The sequence below is a fragment of the Lotus japonicus genome, chromosome 1, assembly GCF_012489685.1.
Source record: "Lotus japonicus ecotype B-129 chromosome 1, LjGifu_v1.2".
NCBI lineage: Eukaryota > Viridiplantae > Streptophyta > Magnoliopsida > Fabales > Fabaceae > Lotus > Lotus japonicus.
Window position 1 is genome coordinate 116219620 of NC_080041.1, and position 18866 is coordinate 116238485.

Sequence of the window (18866 nt, forward strand, 5' to 3'; positions counted from 1 at the left end):
ATGAAGAGGAAGAATCCTTTGAGAGTGAAACTTCCTTGACAGGCTTATCAGACAATGTCGCGACATCGTCTTCAACATTTGCAGAGACAGAAGTATTGGAGACTTCCTCAGGCACAGGGGCTTCTGGGTTTTGCATTGGGGTTGCACGAGACTTGTAGTGCTTCTTGGAAGGAGTTCTTGAGTTCTTCTTAGATTGAGAGGAAGAACTTGTGTGCAAACCCATAACCCTAGCACCACCAGCAGTTCTCTCTATCTTTCCTTTCACAGACTCTTTCTTGCTTGAAGACATGATGAACTGGTAAAGCAAACGAACAAAAACAAGAAATTGAGAGAAATGTAAGTGATGAGAATCAGAAATTGTTAGAGCAAGATTGGCAACTTGTGGTGAGATTGTGATGACATCATTGGTGATGATTATATAGCAGTTGAGTGAGAAGGAAGCAATGATGTCACAACGGCAGTTAATGGTAGTTACGAGGAAACTAGCCGTTAGACAGAAAAGGGGCTTTAATTGCTATGCTTCTTCGAAGAGGCAAATCCCAAGATTTCCTCTTAATTTGTCAAATGTAGCAGCATCTAAGGGTTTGGTAAAGATGTCAGCCAATTGTCTCTCTGTGGGGACATGTTCCAAAGTAACAATTTTATCCTCCACTAATTCCCTAATAAAGTGATGTCTGATATCTATGTGTTTGGTTCTGCTATGTTGTATAGGGTTCTTGGCAATATTGATAGCACTCAAATTGTCACAGTACAATGTCATGACATCTTGCTCAACTTCGTATTCCTTGAGCATCTGCTTCATCCAAATAAGCTGAGTACAACTGCTTCCAGCAGCTATATATTCAGCTTCAGCTGTGGATAAAGACACGCAGTTTTGCTTCTTGCTAAACCAAGAGATTAAGTTGTTTCTAAAGAAGAAACACCCTCCAGATGTACTCTTTCTATCATCAGCACTCCCTGCCCAATCTGCATCACAATACCCTACAAGAGAAGAATTAGTATCATTTGTATAAAGAATCCCATAGTCACAAGTACCATTTATGTACTTAATGATTCTTTTCACTTGTAAGAGATGACTGGTCTTTGGAGCAGCTTGATATCTTGCACAAGCACCAACAGCAAAGGTAATGTCAGGTCTGCTAGCAGTGAGGTACAACAAACTTCCAATCATGCTTCTATATAAGCTTTGATCAACATCCTCTCCCTGATTGTCTTTAGACAGCTTGATATGTGTAGCAGCAGGAGTCCTTTTATGTCCAGATTTTTCAAGTCCAAATTTCTTGACGATGCCCCTAGCATACTTACTCTGGGAAATAAACATTGAGTCTTCCATTTGTTTGATCTGAAGTCCCAGAAAGTAGTTCAATTCACCAACTAAGCTCATCTCAAACTCTGACTTCATTTGTTGGACAAAATGTTCCACCATCATGTTCGACATCCCACCAAACACAATATCATCAACATATATCTGTGCAATCATGAGTTTTCCTCTTTCATTTTTCACAAATAATGTCTTGTCTATTCCTCCCTTGCAATAACCATTGCTCACCAGAAACTCTGTAAGGCGTTCATACCAAGCTCTAGGAGCCTGTTTTAATCCATACAGGGCTTTCTTGAGTTTGTAGACATGTTCAGGATGATGTGGATCTGTGAATCCCTTTGGCTGTTCAACATAAACTTCCTCATTCAGATAACCATTTAGAAAGGCACTTTTAACATCCATTTGGAATAATCTGAACTTCAAAAGACAGGCAACACCAAGCAAAAGTCTTATGGATTCCAACCTAGCCACTGGAGCAAAGGTTTCATCAAAGTCTACTCCTTCAATCTGAGTATATCCTTGAGCCACCAGTCTTGCTTTGTTTCTAGTTACTACACCATTCTCATCTGACTTGTTCTTGAAAATCCACTTGGTTCCTATGATGTTTACTCCCTCAGGCCTAGGAATGAGATCCCATACTTCATTTCTTCTGAATTGATCAAGTTCTTCTTGCATAACATTTATCCAGTATTCATCTGTCAGAGCCTCCTTGACATTCTTGGGTTCTACCTTGGATATAAAACATTCATGAGCAATGTAGCTTCTAGCCCTGGTAGTAACTCCTTCTTTGAGGTCACCAATAATATTCTCTTGAGGATGATTCTTTTGAATTCTGATCGATGGAGCTTTATTTGCAGGGGTCATCTGTTGATCTTGCTCATCAGAACTGGTTTCTGATTCAATGTCGAGGTCAATAGTTGGGACATCGGCTGTGACATGTGGACCATCATCATCTTCAGTTGCACCAGTGTCTTTTCTTTCATTTGGTTGATCATCAATAGAGACATTTACAGATTCCATCATTACCTTTGTTCGGGAATTGTACACTCTGTAAGCTTTGCTGTTTGTAGAGTATCCCATGAAAATTCCTTCATCACTCTTAGGATCTAGCTTTCTTCTTTGTTCACGATCAGCCAGAATATAACATTTACTCCCAAAGATATGAAAGTGTTTCACAGTTGGCTTCCTTCCTTTCCAGAGTTCATATAGAGTGACTGTGGTTACAGCTCTAATGGTTACTCTATTGTGAATGTAACAGGCTGTGTTCATGGCTTCTGCCCAGAACTTGTTGGAAATCTTCCTTGCATGAAGCATAACCCTGGTGGATTCTTGAAGAGTCCTGTTTTTCCTTTCAACAATTCCATTCTGCTGAGGTGTAATTGGAGCTGAGAATTCATAGCTTATTCCTTCTGAATCACAGAAGTCAGAGAATTTGGAGTTCTCAAACTCTCTTCCATGATCACTTCTGATTCTTACTATAGAGCAATTCTTCTCAGTTTGAAGTTTCAGACATAGCCTTCTGAATATGTCAAAGGTTTCTGATTTTTCCTTCATGAAGTCAATCCATGTGAACCTGGAATAATCATCAACACAGACATAAACATATTTCTTACCTCCTAGACTTTCTACCTGCATGGGTCCCATCAAGTCCATGTGAAGAAGTTCAAGGACTTTTGTTGTAGTTGGATGCTGAAGCTTTGCATGAGATGTTTTGGTCAGCTTTCCAATCTTGCATTCTCCACATATCTTTTCTTCATCTATTTTCAGTTTTGGTAGCCCTCGTACAGCATCTTTAGAGATAACTTTCTGCATACTCTTGAGATTGATGTGACCTAAACGTTGGTGCCATAGATTCAACTCATCCACTTTTGATATCAAGCATCTAGACACTTGGGCTTTCTTTTGTGGAATCCACATGTAGCAATTGTCTTTGGACCTGACACCTCTCATCACAATCTCTTGATCACTAGTGGTAACCATGCATTCAGTCTTGCTAAACTTCACATCCAGATCTTGATCACACAACTGACTTATACTGATTAGATTTGCTGTCAACCCCTTGACAAGAAGAACGTTGTTCAGACTAGGAGATCCAGAGTTTACCAACTTCCCAATGCCTTTGATTTTTCCTTTAGCACCATCTCCAAAGGTGACTGCTTTACTGGAGTATTCCTTGAGATTTTCCAGATACTCCTTATTCCCAGTCATGTGTTTTGAGCAGCCACTATCAAAATACCAGTCTTCACTTGATGAGACTCTAAAGGATGTGTGTGTTATAAGACATGAAACTTCTCCTTTGGGTACCCAAGCTTTCTTAGATGTCTTGAGAACCTTCTGGATCTGAGGATATCCGTATAGCTTGAAGCAGTAGGGCTTAATGTGACCAAACCTACCACAATAATGACATCTCCATGGAATTTGAGCAGTAGCCTTCTGAGTAGTAGGATGTGGAGGCATATGTTGTGACATCGGGCTTGACCTCTGATAGTACTCTGGGTTTTTAAACTCAGAGTTTTCCTTAGCTCTTACAAACTTCCTTGATGCTTTCTGATTTCCTCTACTCTCAGACTGGTAACTGAAACCAATGCCTTTAACACTCTTTCCTTGCTTGCTTGTTTCTTCCAGAATCTCTTCAAGCATATTAGATCCACTGTTCAGCATACGCACTGACTTGTAGGTATTTTCCAGTTTGGCTGTCAATGTAGCTACTTTCTCTTGAAGATCAGCTATAGTTAACAGAAGCTTGGCTTTTTCAACAGTTTCAAGATCCTTTAATTTTGAGTTCCATTTATCCAAATCATCTTGCAGTTTATCAATGGTCTCCCTTAGGTTTTCATTTTCAGTCTTAACTTGTTTCATCTCATCTTCTTGCTCCTTCAGATGTTTGCAAGTTTCCTTCCATTTAACATGTAGGAGTTTGTAAGTCTCTTCCAAATCCTCAAATGTCATTTCATCGCCACTGGAATCTGAGTCATTGACAGCTCCGGAAAAGGCATTAACCTTGTTGGCAGTTAACTCTTCCTCATCCTCAGTATCTTCATCTGACCATGTCACTACCATGCCTTTCTTTTGTTTCTTCAAGTAGGTTGCACACTCAGATCTAATGTGACCATAACCCTCACATTCATGACACTGAACACCCTTGTTTAGGCCTAATTTGTCCTCTTCTTTGACCTTTCGCTGGGAATTGTAGGATTTAGAGTTGTCAGACTTAATGTCCTGGACATTTGGCCTAGTCCTTCTGTCTACCTTCCTTAGAGCTCTGTTGAATTTTCTAGCAAGAAGTGCCAGAGCTTCAGATAGATTCTCACTTTCACTATCAGCATCATCTCCTTCAGTGGTGTTGGATACAAAAGCAATGCTTTTGGTCTTCTTTTCAGGTTTTTCACCCAACTTTAACTCATAAGTCTGCAGAGAACCAATCAGCTCATCCACTTTCAAACTGCTGATATCTTGAGCTTCTTCAATCGCAGTGACCTTCATTGCAAACTTGCTGGTTACAGATCTCAAGATTTTCCTCACAAGCTTTTCATCTGACATAGGTTCTCCCAGAGCAAATGAAGCATTTGACAGATCACGCACACGCATGTGATATTCAGAAATAGTCTCATCTTCTGTCATTGTCAAGTTCTCAAAACGAGTAGTAAGCATCTGGAGTCTAGACATCCTCACCCTGGTTGTACCTTCATGTGTTGTTTTCAAAATCTCCCAAGCATCTTTGGCAACAGTGCAAGTATTAATCAATCTAAACATGTTTTTGTCCACTGCATTGAAGATAGCATTCATTGCTTTTGAGTTTGCCAGAGAAGCTTCTTCTTCAGCACTTGTCCATTCATCCTCAGGTTTTTCTTCAGGAGTAGATGTACTTCCTTCTGCTTGAGCTTTGACAGGATGCTTCCAGCCTTTGACAACAGCCTTCCAAGTTTTGATATCAATAGACTTGAGAAAGGCTATCATTCGAACCTTCCAGTAATCATAATTGGAGCCATCCAGGATTGGTGGCCTGTTGATCGATCCTCCCTCCTTATTATCCATGAGATCAAGAAAATATCTCCCTGGAGCTCACCCACACAGAACAGGGGTGCCTGCTCTGATGCCAATTGAAATTCTAGATCCCTTAGAACAAATGTCCTGCACGATGCTGGGACAATCGATTAGAACATCATATGACTGAAAGGCATGAACACAAAACAACAAACAACTAAAAGAAACAAGACACAGGAAGTTGTTAACCCAGTTCGGTGAAACTTCACCTACATCTGGTTAGCTTTCGCCCAATGAAAAGGAATTCCACTATCTCAAGAACTAGGTATTACAGACACACATGAACACATCAAGTTCATTGTTCTTAACCTAATCTACCCAGTGGTATTCTACTTAGAACCACAGCCTAAGTATGAGAGCCCCTCTCACTTTTCCTCAATCACTGCCACAGTGATTGGTAACAACAATAACACAAGGTTTGTTTGACACTCAAACACAAAACAGAACTCAGTCTTACTTTATAGAATCAGTGAGCAAGACGAGTTCACAACTAACAAAGACAAAGAACAACTTACACTCTTAAGAACACTTGATCTTCAAGGTAATTCTCTCGATCAACTTCAAGCTTCAGGTCTTTGTCAATATATACTTCAGCAGAGGCGGCTAGGGTTTATTTGGGCTGAAAAACACTTTGATCCAACTCATATCAGCAGAGAATCTTTCAAGATCTGATATGAGTGATCAACAAGTAAAAATAGAAACAAATCTTTTTAATCACAGATTTGCTTCAACAATAACAACCCGCAACTGGCTCCCAACACACAGTTACTTGACCTTCAAGTAAGCACAGATCATACCATAAAGCATAACCACAAGGGACCCACTTGCATGCCAGCAGGGGCGGATGTCCTGGCCTTCATCAAGGCAGATGTCACAACATCGGCTAGGACATCAGGTTGTTTTTAACAAAATTGATGACAACAAAGGAACAACAATACATATGGCCATATTTACAATAATTACACTCATGATGGCCTCTAAATGATCAAGATCTTATGTTTCAAAATGATGTCCATGTTTGAATTTCATTGATGGGACAAAAAATGAGACATGATTTGAAAACTTAAGATCTCACCAGAAAACCTCCACATTGTAGACAACAATTTAAAACTAAAATACAATTTTGATCAACTTACTCAAGCAATTAATCAAATTTTCTATTCCTAACATCAAGGATAATTTTACCAATTAAGTTAGTCGCTAATGTGAAATGATGTATATTTAGGATCAAGTCAATCCCTACTTTTAGACAATGAGCAATAGAGATGAATTTAAGGCACAAAATAGTCAATTTAATTTGACTAAGGTAATAAAAAATAATACACTGCATAATTTTCATATATAATACATCTCAAAAGTATGATCCTTTGGGTTAATTTATTTTAACTCTTTGCTAGGTGGTGGTGGTGCATTGGGATTGTACAGAGCAGAAAATTATGGCAAGGATTTATTGCATTAATAATATTTGCTGCAAAAAGATTTTGTGTGACCCTTGTTCCCCTCTTATGCTTTACCAAATCTTGGGAGAATTTGTGGGTGGTTGTGTTAACTGGTTAGCACTTAAAAATATGAATGGTCCTGAATATCAATGGGACAATGTTACTCTCGAGCAGCTGGTAATTGCTTCCCTTGACATGAGTACGGAGGAGTATACATATATGTTACTTCCTGAGGGTGTAACCGAGGTGCCTCATTTTGAGCCAGTTCTCGGGGTTCTAGGAAACCACATGTGCCTTTTTCATGACCATAATAGAACCCATTTTGTTGTGTGGAAAATGAGAGAGTATGGAGTACGAGAATCTTGGACTCGATGGATGAGTATCAGTTATGAGAATCTTCGATGTGAAGGATTTTTGTATAGGCCTGTGCCAATGTTCTTGTCTGAAGATGGTAACATCCTTTTGCTCGCACTAAATGAGGACTTGGAGTTTATCAAGTATAATATAAGAGATGATAATATAGAGTATATTTCAAATCCTAACGAGGAAATTTGGTTGGAGGCTATTGGTTATGTTCAGAGTCTGGTTTTTCCTTGTCAAGACTAAGAGGATGGAGAAAAATAAAAGAGAAAATGAGCTCTTGGATGCCAATTTCAAAGACACATAGTTTTCCAGTCAATATTTTATCCATACCTTATTGACATTTGGTGAATCTTTTAAGTATCTTGCATGTTGCAATTGTAGTGAATGTTATATATGTGATGTTGTCATAATACTTAGAAATTTTAATATTTCAATTCGTAGTTTTGAATTTTTTGCGCAGTATGAAGTGGATAATGTAGTTGCTGGGGTAGAATTGAATGATGAATTATTGCAAATAAGCTTCTTATTATTATTTAAAAAGTTGTTGTAACTAAGATCTTGGATGCATATAATTTTAATTGCATGGGTTCATCCTTAATAGAGGAACTTTTTTTGAAACCTTTTTCCCAAACCTCGAGACCTATATTTCCATGTTGGGTATACTATTAAGTGAATAACTATTATGGTTCCAGGTTTCTTATATGTTTCCAAAGACAATTCATCCAAACAACCAGATTTTCATGTTTTGAAATGAGTATTGAACTTTTGTTTTTTTCAAATTTCTCTGTTAAGAAAGATATTCCACAAAAGCCACTACACTTATGGATTATCATTGTTATTTCTCAATATTGTAAGTTATCCCTTAACTGTAGACCTCCACCAAACCATGATATAGAGGTTTTAGAGATTATTTCGAGGCTACAAGCATCTTCTAATCCTTCTGGTGTTCCATTTCCTTTCTCTTATATCTCATATTTCCATTTTTTTTCTTGCTTCACATTGAGGATAATGTGTGATTTAAGTGTGCAAAGAGAATTTTAATTTAGAACAAATATCTTAGGCTGCTTTTCATGCTTTTTAGGTGATTTATTCACATGTTTTCATTGAGTATCAGGAATAGTAAGTTATTATTAGAATCAAACCTATAAGACTTGATTGGATGAAGTTCTTGCATTTGAATTACATCAAGGTTTCTTGGGGAATTGATTTGTTGGCCTTTGGTATATGCATACCTAGTTAACTTTTGGGTCTTATGCTTGAATGAATATATCTTGTCATTCTCTTTCTTCTTGTGTGATTTCACTCATGGTTATATGTTATGAAGGACACGATTTGATTATGTTTGAATATTTTTGTTCACTTGCATGCATTGAGATAATAAAGAAATTATTTTCTTTTCATAAGCTACTGGTTTAAATTGCTAATCTTACCTTATTTAAATTTTTTAATCCATTCAAGCCTAATATTTTCATCCTTTGTGATAGACCTCTTTACAAGCTTAAAAATTAAGATTATGATATTTATTATTTTTGACAACAGAAAATATATTTTATTGAAATGGATTCTTCAAGAGAACAACACGCTCAAGAAGATTACGATATTACCATAACTTATGGAATATAACAGCTTTAGAATTATCTTACAATTGAGTTTTCAACAAGTGTTCTGATGCATGTTCTGAATGCATGGTTTGTGTTGTATATTCTGATGAATTATTTCTTTTGTGATATAAATCCTACTTTGTTGGTACAAGTGGAAAATAAAAAAGGGTTAAGTATGTTCAAGGTCTCTACATATACAGTCACATCCAAACAAGTGTCTAGAAATCTTTTTCATTGCGTTTTATCCTTGAACCTTTTTTTTTAATTTAAATATAGACAAGTGACGTCATCCTTACTTGGCCAATCGACATGGACTTTTCACATCATTTTTAGTTCTTATGAATTATATTTAATCATTTTTTGTCCTTCCGCTCCTTTTTCCCCTTCTTTCCGCCCCCATCCAACCTCCACAACTACCATCAAGCCTCCACAACCTCCACCCAACCCTACCTCCCCCTCCCTCAAGAACCTTTCCCCAACTCCCTCAAACCTCTCCTCCCCCCAACTTCGCCCTTCAACCACCATCACCATTTAAATTTGCAAAAGGTAAGTTGCAATATGGCAAAAAAAACATTTAAATTGTCTTAAAATGTGCATCAACAAAACTACAAAGACATCATCCTAAGTCCAATTGGTAAGTCGCAATATGGTCCCATGAAAACCTTATTTTTTTAGCTCAAATTGAGACAAACGTTTTCGTTAAATTGCATTGTAAAGAGAGCTATAAAAGAAACAAACAGGCTCTAAGTCATTGGTCCGTCATGTAACACAAGCAATTTCTTTTGCAATTATTTTGCCACATGGACTAAAATCAATAGAGAGATGAAAAATGGCTTCTTTCTTGAATTAATAGTGTATTTGGATTGACATTGAGTGTACATTCTTAATTATGGGTAACCGTAAAATCTGCATTTTGTAACTTCTCCCTAAAGGGACTCCCTAAACCAACAGGCTGGTAAGTATATTTGTATGTGTTACTTGTAGAAAAAGTGTGCCTTGACAAAAACTTCAAAATAAGACTTAGCTTCCTTAGCCTGCAAGAGAACAGCTACCAACCTTCTGAGTTTATGCTGAATGAAGCTGAGTCACCATGGCCTTCAACAATTGATGCACAGTTAAAGCTTGCTTTTTCCGTGCTTGGAACTGTAATTATAATGGTAATGTATACTACTTATTTCTTCAGCAAGACCAAGAAATACTAATTTCCTGAGCCTTTAATTAAGAGTACCTGGATTTGTGATTGCTGAATTCAACTATGGCTGATGGTGGAAGCCGACCTGAGTTGATCTCATTGACTGTTGAGAAGAGAGGAAACAAATCTAGCCATCCACGCGTGGTTAGAACCTCACAGACCTCTTTTGCAGTTAAGACACCCTTAATACAAGGACACATGAATTAGTATCATTAATTGTGTGGTAATCGTGAGTTAAAATGATGTGATTTATGTTTGGACATATTTATGAAAAAATTGGTTTTTATATGTACTGTATGAAATCCAGTTGTAAAATCTCATAATTGATTTTGTTTAATGCACAATCAATGGCAAGTGAATCCAATTCTTGACCCATGAAATCAAGTTTACTGGTACACCTAAACATCATTTCAACTAGTTAGAAGTGATTTTATCAATTAGAATTGAATCTATAGAATTGATTCTGCTTCCCAAACATGCTCTAATACTGATTCTTGAAGAATTTGTTTGGTCAACGTCTTATGCATGAATCATTCTAGTACTCTACTAGTATTCTTTATGTTTCTTTTTGTTTTGGAAGAGCTTAATAATTCTCATGGATATTTTGAAATGAGTTTTGAGTATGCAAAATTTAGCTGATAGATGTATAATTTCTTCTTTGCCACTCTTCGTATTTATCAGAACTTTAGAAATATACACATTCAAAACTGAGCCTATCATGTATGTACCTGCAATTTCTGGCCTTTAAGCATGGCTGCTTCAAGTTCATCGAAAGACCTATAGAAAAGAAGCATATAAATCTGATTTAACGAAGAGCTATTGCTTGCAATTTTTTGTAGTATGGATTAAAAGAAGAAAAACAAACCTTTTCCCCCATATTTTGCATAAGCCTCAGCAACTTTCCTATTTCTTCCACCGGCTGTCACAGACAAATATGGTTTTAATGAGACAAAGATAACCAATGAAAAATAGGATGAAGTAAATCAGTGTCCTTACCACAAGCTGTGATAAGGTCAGCTACACCACAACTCTCAAAAAAAGTGCTGTCCTTAACAGATGGAAACAATAGGTTAAAGGGAATAGTAAGTGTGTGTTTGTATTTATGTTCGAGTTGATAAAATACATTGACTTCAATGATACAAGAGATGATACATGGGCTATGTCAGGGGTTAGTTTTCTATATAGATCTAGTATTGTAACTCGTGCGATATTCATTATTTTGTTGTTTGCATTTTCTATAAATCTGTGTTATTTTTTTTTTAAAAAATTGATTAAAAGAAAAATAGTAAGTTTAGATATAAGAGATCATAAATTTACAAGTTTTTTTTTGTAATGAATGTGTTTGTTTTTGTTTATTTTTAAGCATTGTTATTTTTGTTTGTTTGTTTGTTTTCCTTGTTTACCTAAATGCTGCATTGGTGAATTTTTTATAATATTTAATAGTTTATTGCATAGAGTTGAGGTACCATATATGAGCTAATAATAGACAATGATAATATTTTTATTTATTTTTGTAGCTGAAATAGTTACATTGTGTTTTCCCATTGTAACAAAAAAAAAAAAGAGAAATAGTTACATTGAAGATAAAATTAAGAATAATTGTTGTCATGACAAATTTCCCGTAATAAAGGTAAATAAATAGGGATAAATAATTGTTAGTTCATTGTTTTTTAGAGTTAATTACTTCAATTGAAAATTCTAATACAATAAGTATATAAACGACGAAACTTACAGTTGTTTTTGTTGTTCCACATTTACTGTAAAAAGAACTTATTTAGATAACATTGCAAAATACTTTTGTAAACTACATTTGAAGTACTATGAAGATTAACTGCATATAAAGAGAGATGGAATCAAAGAGGAAATACTTACAAAATTAAAGATCAAGTTCTTAAATATTTAGGCATTCTAAGCTAGTACATCAGTATCCAACCCTTAGCCCTAGGTGTATGTACCAGCCAAATGACATAAACTTCGATCGAGAATTTGCAAAATCAAATGCAAATACCTTCAAACTAATTATGTGAAGTGCGCATTTTTTAATGAGTATTGTTAGTTTATTTGAAAAATCAAAGGATTATATTTAAATATAGAGAAAAGGGCTGGTGGGAAGGTTATGAACTAATTAAAAATTGTCTAAATTAAAACTAATTAATTGTGTCACATGGAATTCCCGGACTCATATTAGATGATCTCCGCGTTACCTTCATACTGTATGCAGACGATGCTTTTACCAAAAGGAGTTTGTGACAAGTTAGATAAAGTTCAGAGGGATTTTGTTTGGGGCGCTGAATCTGGTTCTTAGAAAATTCACCAAGTCAAGTGGGAGACTATTTGTAATTTGAAAGCCCAAGGTGGTTTGGGATTCAGTTAAACTTCAGATTTTAATCGGGCTCTGATCATGAAACTAGGGAGGGGTTTAATCCACCAGCCCTCTTCTCTTTGGGTTTCCTGAGAGGGAAGTACGGTTGTGGTACTTCTACGATCCTTGTGGTGAAGAGGCGCAACCGTGAATTCCTGGCCTGGCACGGTATTAGAACTACTTGGGACACTCTCTTAAAGGGTTGTAGATGGAAGGTGGGAGCGGGTTCTTCTGTTGGTTTCTGGACCGATTCTTGGCTGGCCTCGGGCCACAAATTACAGGATGTAGCGTTGTATCCTATTCCTCAGGATACCCTTCATCTTTTGGAAAGCTTTCTTATTTTCTAACCTTTTACCTAACATGTTCTTGCAGGAGATTTTTTGTGATAAAACCTCCTTTAACCATCACCCCAATGATGAAGTTAAGTGGGCTCAGAACCCTACGGGTAATTTCACAACAAAGACAACCTACGAATTGGTGTCAGAGAGTTCACTCCAACGCCATAATGAAGGATTATGGAAGTTGGTGTGGAAGATCCAGGGCCCTAAACGTGTCAGGGTCTTCATGTGGAAGTTACTGAACAATGGAGTGCTGACTAATGATGTGCGCCTTCGCCGTCACATGACCTCTTCTGACTTATGCCCGCTGTGTCGCTCCTCTGCAGAATAGTTACTCCATCTTTTTAAGGATTGCAGCGCGGTTCGACCTTTCTGGCTGTCAGCTTTGGCGGGAGGAGGGGACTCTTCCTTCTTCTCTTGTGACTGGAGTCACAGGTCGGCGGGAAATATTGTTCAAAGGTTTTTACCACTTTACTCTTGAATCCCTTTCAAGATTCAACTGTAGTATAGCAAACGGTTATATCGTATCCACAGAGAATTGGAAATACAACGCCGTTCTTTAGCAAAATCGCTTAAGCAATAGATTCACAATTTTTGTTTAGAGATTGTTCTTTTTTTTTTATAGGCAATAAAAATATATTGAATAGAAGTACAAGGGGTACTTCAACCCAATACAAAGAAGAAAACAAAAACAGCAAGAAGAATATGTACAAGACACAGAGCCTAATAGTGACAACTCTACCCACCCACAACCTTCTTGAGAAAAGACATTATAAAAGGGGCCTCATTAAAACCTTACTAGGATAAAACCCCCTTGGGAAAACCTAGTAAGGAAAAAGAGTACCCAATTTATAATGAAAAAGGAAATCCCAAGAAAGTTTACAAGAAGATATGAAACCCCGACCCAGTTCCAAATAATCCTTCCAGCAACTTGAGCTCCAATCAGAGAAAGAACTAGAAGGCCCGCAATTCCCATTGAAATAAAAAAACCAAAGCCCAACGGACCACTCCTTCCAAATGTGCCAGTAAAAATGGTAACCAAAATATTCCACCAAAAACCACAGAATTCCATCAAAATCAGTCAGAAACTCAGCAATCAATACTCACTAAGGTTACACGAAGTAGCATAAACTCCGAGGTACGATAATCTAACGCGAAAGGACAAGTTTTCAAAAAAGAAATTTTCTTCCTCCCCTTGGATAGCTATTGTTCTTAACAAGCAACTAATAGCACATGTAAAAGCGAATAAGCGGAAGTTTAAACGGATTGAAAACAATTAGAGAAAACTGTTGGAATTGGAATTTACCGATTGACTTTACGCACTCTAAGACTTCACACATAAATCTTGTCCTATGATTGGTTCCATCACACAATTTCTTATCTTAATACACGGTCTCCCTATGCGAAGATTACCTTCTTCCTAAGTCAACCCTCAATCTCTTGATTGATTAACAAAGCAAGAAGCATTAAGCATTGATGTTATTTTGACTAATGATCCAATCCTATCTCTAGATCTTAGATTCATTAGATGATATTCACCTAGATCAAATTCAATTAGCTAGTTCTCACTAAACTTATCAAATCCATTTTCATGTCTTAGATGATCAAGCTAAAACAAGCATTAAGAACAAAGTAAAATCATTAAAACCATCAATAGAAACAAAGATTCATATATATATATATATATATATATATATATATATATATTAAAGTGAGTGCACAAAGCCAAAAGGCTACAACCAATCCCAACAAAAAGAGCTTAGCTATCCATTTTCATGGATGCTCAAAAGCTTACAAAGAAAAACAATGAAGAAGATGATGATCGGCGGCGGTGCGGCGTCCTCGGCGTGTCTCCAGCTCAACAGACGATCAACCGGCCTCAAAACTCCTTCCTTTTCATCTTGGGATGAGCTCTAGTAGTTCTCTTATCTTTCTCTATGTCTCAATCTGAATTTCTCACTCCGGATCCCTTTCTGTCTGCTGAAGCCGCCTTTTTTATACTGTTTTTACGAACAGGGCGCTCAGCCCCCTGAACCGGGCGCTCAGCTCCTAGTTACTTCAGACTTGGGTTTCCTTCTTTTGTGCATGGGACGCTCAGCCCCTCCTTTTGGTTGCTCAACCTTGGGTAGTCAGAAATCTGGACTTTGAGGGCTCAGCTCCTCAAGTTGGGCGCTCAACCCTGGGTAGTTAGGGTTATGAGCTTTGAGGGCTGAGCGGGAAAATTAATGGGCTGAGCGGGGAAACTAAGGATATTCCAGAAAATCCATATTCATTCCAGATCTTTGACCCTGCAATTAGATCTGAACTAAAATATACATTAAATTAAAATCAATCTAAGTTCAATTTTGACAAATTTATAAGTTCTAAACATGAAGAGAGTTAATCTACAAGCTTTTTCAAATAATTTCATAAGATAAGTGCCTAAAACATACTAGCAAACATGGTAAAATTGGCACTTATCAAATATCTATGATTCCTTCATGGTGTACTCTAGGATAGATTGGCACAGGTTTTTCTCATTAGCAGTCTCTGCAATTTGGCGCGCGAGGAACGATGTGGTATACAGTGGCCCTCCTCATAGTTCCTCGCGTATTTGGGGCTATATGCGAGCCCTGGGTATTGAAGAATCCGTCTCTGAGGTGACCTTAGGCCCGTCGTTGCTATCGTTGCAGGGTCAGTGTGCAAATTAATTCTCTGGAGGCCGTAGCCAAGGTAGGGTGCAGCACTGGACTAAGCCTCCAGAAGGTTGGGTTAAATTTAATGTCGATGGAGCTTTGACAGCAGAGAATTTAGCTAGTTGCGGTGGTGCGATCTGTGATGCGGCTGGGATGTGGAAGATGGGCTTTACTCGTAACCTGGGTACTATGAATATATCAAATGCATTCCTGGTGGAGCTCCTTGAAGTGCAGACTGCAATGGAATTAGTCATTAGCTTGTCTCTTCCCGAGTGATTCTCAAGAGGTAGTAAATTTACTTAATAGCCGGGACTCCTCTTCCCACCAGTATGGGCAAATTGCTTAGTCCATTAGTCAACTGGCTTCAGTTCATGGAACGACTACTATCTGTCATGCACCTTGAGGCTCGAATTGATTGGCGGACTATCTAGCCAAGGTTGGCTTATCCTTACCTTTTGGTTCCCACACTTTTGATTCTCCCTTTGGTGAGTGTCATTCGCTTATGCAACGAGACGTTGATCCCGCTTTGTCTCCCCATGTTGGGTTTTGACCCCCTTAGTTTTTGTCTTTCTTGCTTTGGGGCTTTGCCTCTCCTTTGTAACCAATTTTTTAAAAATTTTTTAATAAAATTAAAAAAATTATTTAACATTTATATAGTTGTGGGGAAAAAGGATGTTGGGACGTTTTTTCCACAATAATAACATATTTAATAATAAAACCACTATCTTTAACTTTTAGGTTAAGGATTAATAAATTTCAAATAAAATTTAAGGATTAATATTAATATAAAGGCTTAATACATCAGAAGGCCCCTGAATTTGTAAAGGGAATCAATTACAGGGCCTGGAAAATTTTCGCTTCAAATTGGGTCCCTAAGAAATTTTTTTTTAATTCAATTAAGGTCAAATGCTGCCAGACCTCAATTTTGTCCTAGTCATCAATTACACGTGGCTTTTATAATTATTTTTTAATTAAAAAATTATAAAACTTTATTTTTTTAATTCCAACTCATTTATTTAAGTAGAAAAAAATTAAAAAACTTAATAAATCCCTAAGTTAAATAAAATCCCTTAACATGAAACCAGAATCTGCAATCATCAAGAAGGACCCAGAACAGCAAAACCAGAACATGAAACCATTCAAAACACAACTTAGCCACTCTTTCAAAGAGAGCAACCAAAATAGCAGTAGGGGAGCAAACCGTAACACCTTCTCACAACTACAGAACCAGCAAGTTCAACAAGGCAGAAGCATAAAGCAATCCAGAACCTCAAAACACCATTAAAAGCCAGTTTTCAACCACAATCACACAGTAGTCATCAACCTGATATATTCTCCAAAAAAAACCCATAAAACATCAAACCTGTTGCATCCAGCTTTGGCTAAATTGTCAAAAAGGAAAATAAGGAGTGAAGGAATGGCGCAAAGAAGCATTGATGACTCCGCTGCACTTTCCTCACCTCAGTACCAAATCTACAAAAAGGCAAGATCTTCAATGACCCATTAACCCAAACAATCTCAAAATCCAGAATTTAGCTACACCCACTTCTCAAAATCCTTCCTTTTTGTGCAGCCCAGAAGCACCCCCACCGAACTCACACCAGCAAACCACACCAACCTCAACCCATCCCCACCGCAACCCACAACCACAAATCAACCCCCACCCTCCGATCTGAAAGATGAAGATGAAGGGACCATCAAAACGAGATCCAGATCGAGAGGGAGACAAAGGCCAGCGGAGATGGACCTAGAGTAGTTGAGGAGGAGTATGAGGTGAGGGAGGGGAGGAGGATTTAGATCTGTATCTGGTGGTTTGGGTATGGTGAAGAAGGTGCGGTAGGGGGAGGATGATGTAGGTCTGACGTTGGTGGTGGCTATGGCGGCGGCGGCGGTGGTGAGAGGGAAGAAGATAGTGGTACGATGGAGGTTGATGGAGAAGATGAAATTTCTTAGGACTGAAAGGGTAACCTACAGATCTGGAGATGAAGAATGGATGATGAAGAAGATGGGTGAAGGATTTAATTAGGAATTAGTTTATTAGTGATTTAATTTAATTTAGTAATTAAAGTTTTTTTGTATTAGAGGATTAAGATACAAATTAAGATTAGATTAGGTTTTTTTAATTAGATTTAGGTTTTTATTTACATTAGAGATTTTATTAAGTTTTTTATTTTTTATTTATGCTATAATATATGAGTTGGATTTAAAAAATTAAGTTCTAGAATTTTTTCAATTAAAAAAATTTTAAAATGCCACGTGGAAAAGCTGAGTAGGCTAAAATTGAAGCCACTTCAGCATCAGACACACTTTGGCCTTAATTGAATTAAAAGAAAATTCTTAGGGATCCAATTTGATGCGAAAATTTTACAGGCCCTGGAATTGATTCCCTTTACAATTTCAGGAGTCTTCTGATGTATTAAGCCTAATATAAAATTAAAGTGCAAATATTTTACAATTTACAAACTTAAAACGGTCAATAAAAAAAATTGTTATATTGAAATTACTTAAATTTTATTTTAAATTTATATAAATATTTAATTAGACACGTGCCCTTGTCTCATATTTATATTAATTAAGTTTACTAAATAAAATATTATTTTAATGATGAAGGAAAAAGTGTGGATAAAAAAGTCACAATGTTTGAGTACCCAAAAGGGGCATAAGAGTTTCAGATTTGTAGGTTATTTGATATTTTGTGGGTCGTGTTCATAGGCTCAATTGGTTTCCTTCCCCCAATCATGAAAAAACCTCGTGAAGATCCGATTCTCCCTTTCGAACTCGAAATGGAAATTTTGTCACGACTACCCGTGAAAACCCTAATGCAGTTCGTGATCGTTTGTAAATCATGGAAATCACTTATCCTCCATGATCCGTCATTCGTGAAACTGCACCTCAATAGATCTCCCAAAAACACACACATTCTCCTCGCTATAGAAGACGAGCCCTATGAAATTGAAAAGCAAGACAGTTGGGTTGTTCCATGCTCTGTGCGTTGCTTGACGGAGGATCCGTCGTCTGTGATCGATGTTGAAGGGGGCTACCATTTGAAAGGAAATCATTTGATAATTGGCTCTTGTAATGGATTGGTTTGTGTGGGAAACTATTATGATGTTGACCCAATTGAAGAAATTTGGGTTCAACTTTGGAATTCGGCCACACACTTGATGTCTAAGAAGTCACCAACCTTTCATCCGAGCATGCGAACTTCAATGGATGCTCCGCGGGGTAAGACGAATTTGGGGTTCGGCTATGATAATTCACATGATACATACAAGGTGAGTAAAAATTTAAAGTCCAGCCCTTTTGAAGATAATTATTTGAGAATTTATAATAGTATATGATAGCTTAATTTGAAGTTAACTTGTTTCTAGAGATATGTGATGAACTACAACCAATGTTTTAAGTTAGTGTTGTTACATTAGTGGTTGTATCTAGATCCTTCATATTTTGAAAAACTGATGATACATATGACCATATCTACAATAATTACACTCATGATGGCCTCTAAATGATCAAGATCTCATGTTCCAA

The 18866-nt window shown here is 37.1% G+C and overlaps 2 protein-coding genes and 1 long non-coding RNA gene across 3 annotated transcripts; 2 read left to right on the forward strand and 1 right to left on the reverse strand.

Moving 5' to 3' along the window:
- The first annotated feature begins 6617 nt into the window (after nt 1-6617).
- Nucleotides 6618-7410, forward strand: LOC130720888 (F-box/kelch-repeat protein At3g06240-like). The gene is made up of 2 exons (XM_057571595.1): nt 6618-6671; nt 6763-7410. The coding sequence occupies exons 1-2, from the start codon at nt 6618-6620 to the stop codon at nt 7408-7410; spliced, it is 702 nt and encodes a 233-aa protein (XP_057427578.1).
- A 2226-nt stretch (nt 7411-9636) lies between these two features.
- On the reverse strand, nt 9637-10739 carry LOC130729625 (uncharacterized). Its single transcript, XR_009016064.1, has 3 exons — nt 10689-10739; nt 9997-10142; nt 9637-9911 (listed from the first exon to the last, which is right to left on the reverse strand). It is a non-coding gene; the product is annotated as an uncharacterized LOC130729625 (long non-coding RNA).
- Nucleotides 10740-18073: 7334 nt separating this feature from the next.
- LOC130720896 (F-box/kelch-repeat protein At3g23880-like) lies at nt 18074-18676 on the forward strand. Its single transcript, XM_057571605.1, has one exon. The coding sequence runs from the start codon at nt 18074-18076 to the stop codon at nt 18674-18676; it is 603 nt and encodes a 200-aa protein (XP_057427588.1).
- Nucleotides 18677-18866: the final 190 nt, after the last annotated feature.

Coding starts and splice junctions, on each gene's coding strand:
- LOC130720888 (XM_057571595.1), top strand. CDS start 6,618: ATGAGCAATAGAGATGAATTTAAGGCACAAAATAGTCAATTTAATTTG. Junction 6,672..6,762: donor GTCAATTTAATTTGACTAAG/GTAATAAAAAAT, acceptor ACTCTTTGCTAG/GTGGTGGTGGTGCATTGGGA.
- LOC130720896 (XM_057571605.1), top strand. CDS start 18,074: ATGAAAAAACCTCGTGAAGATCCGATTCTCCCTTTCGAACTCGAAATG.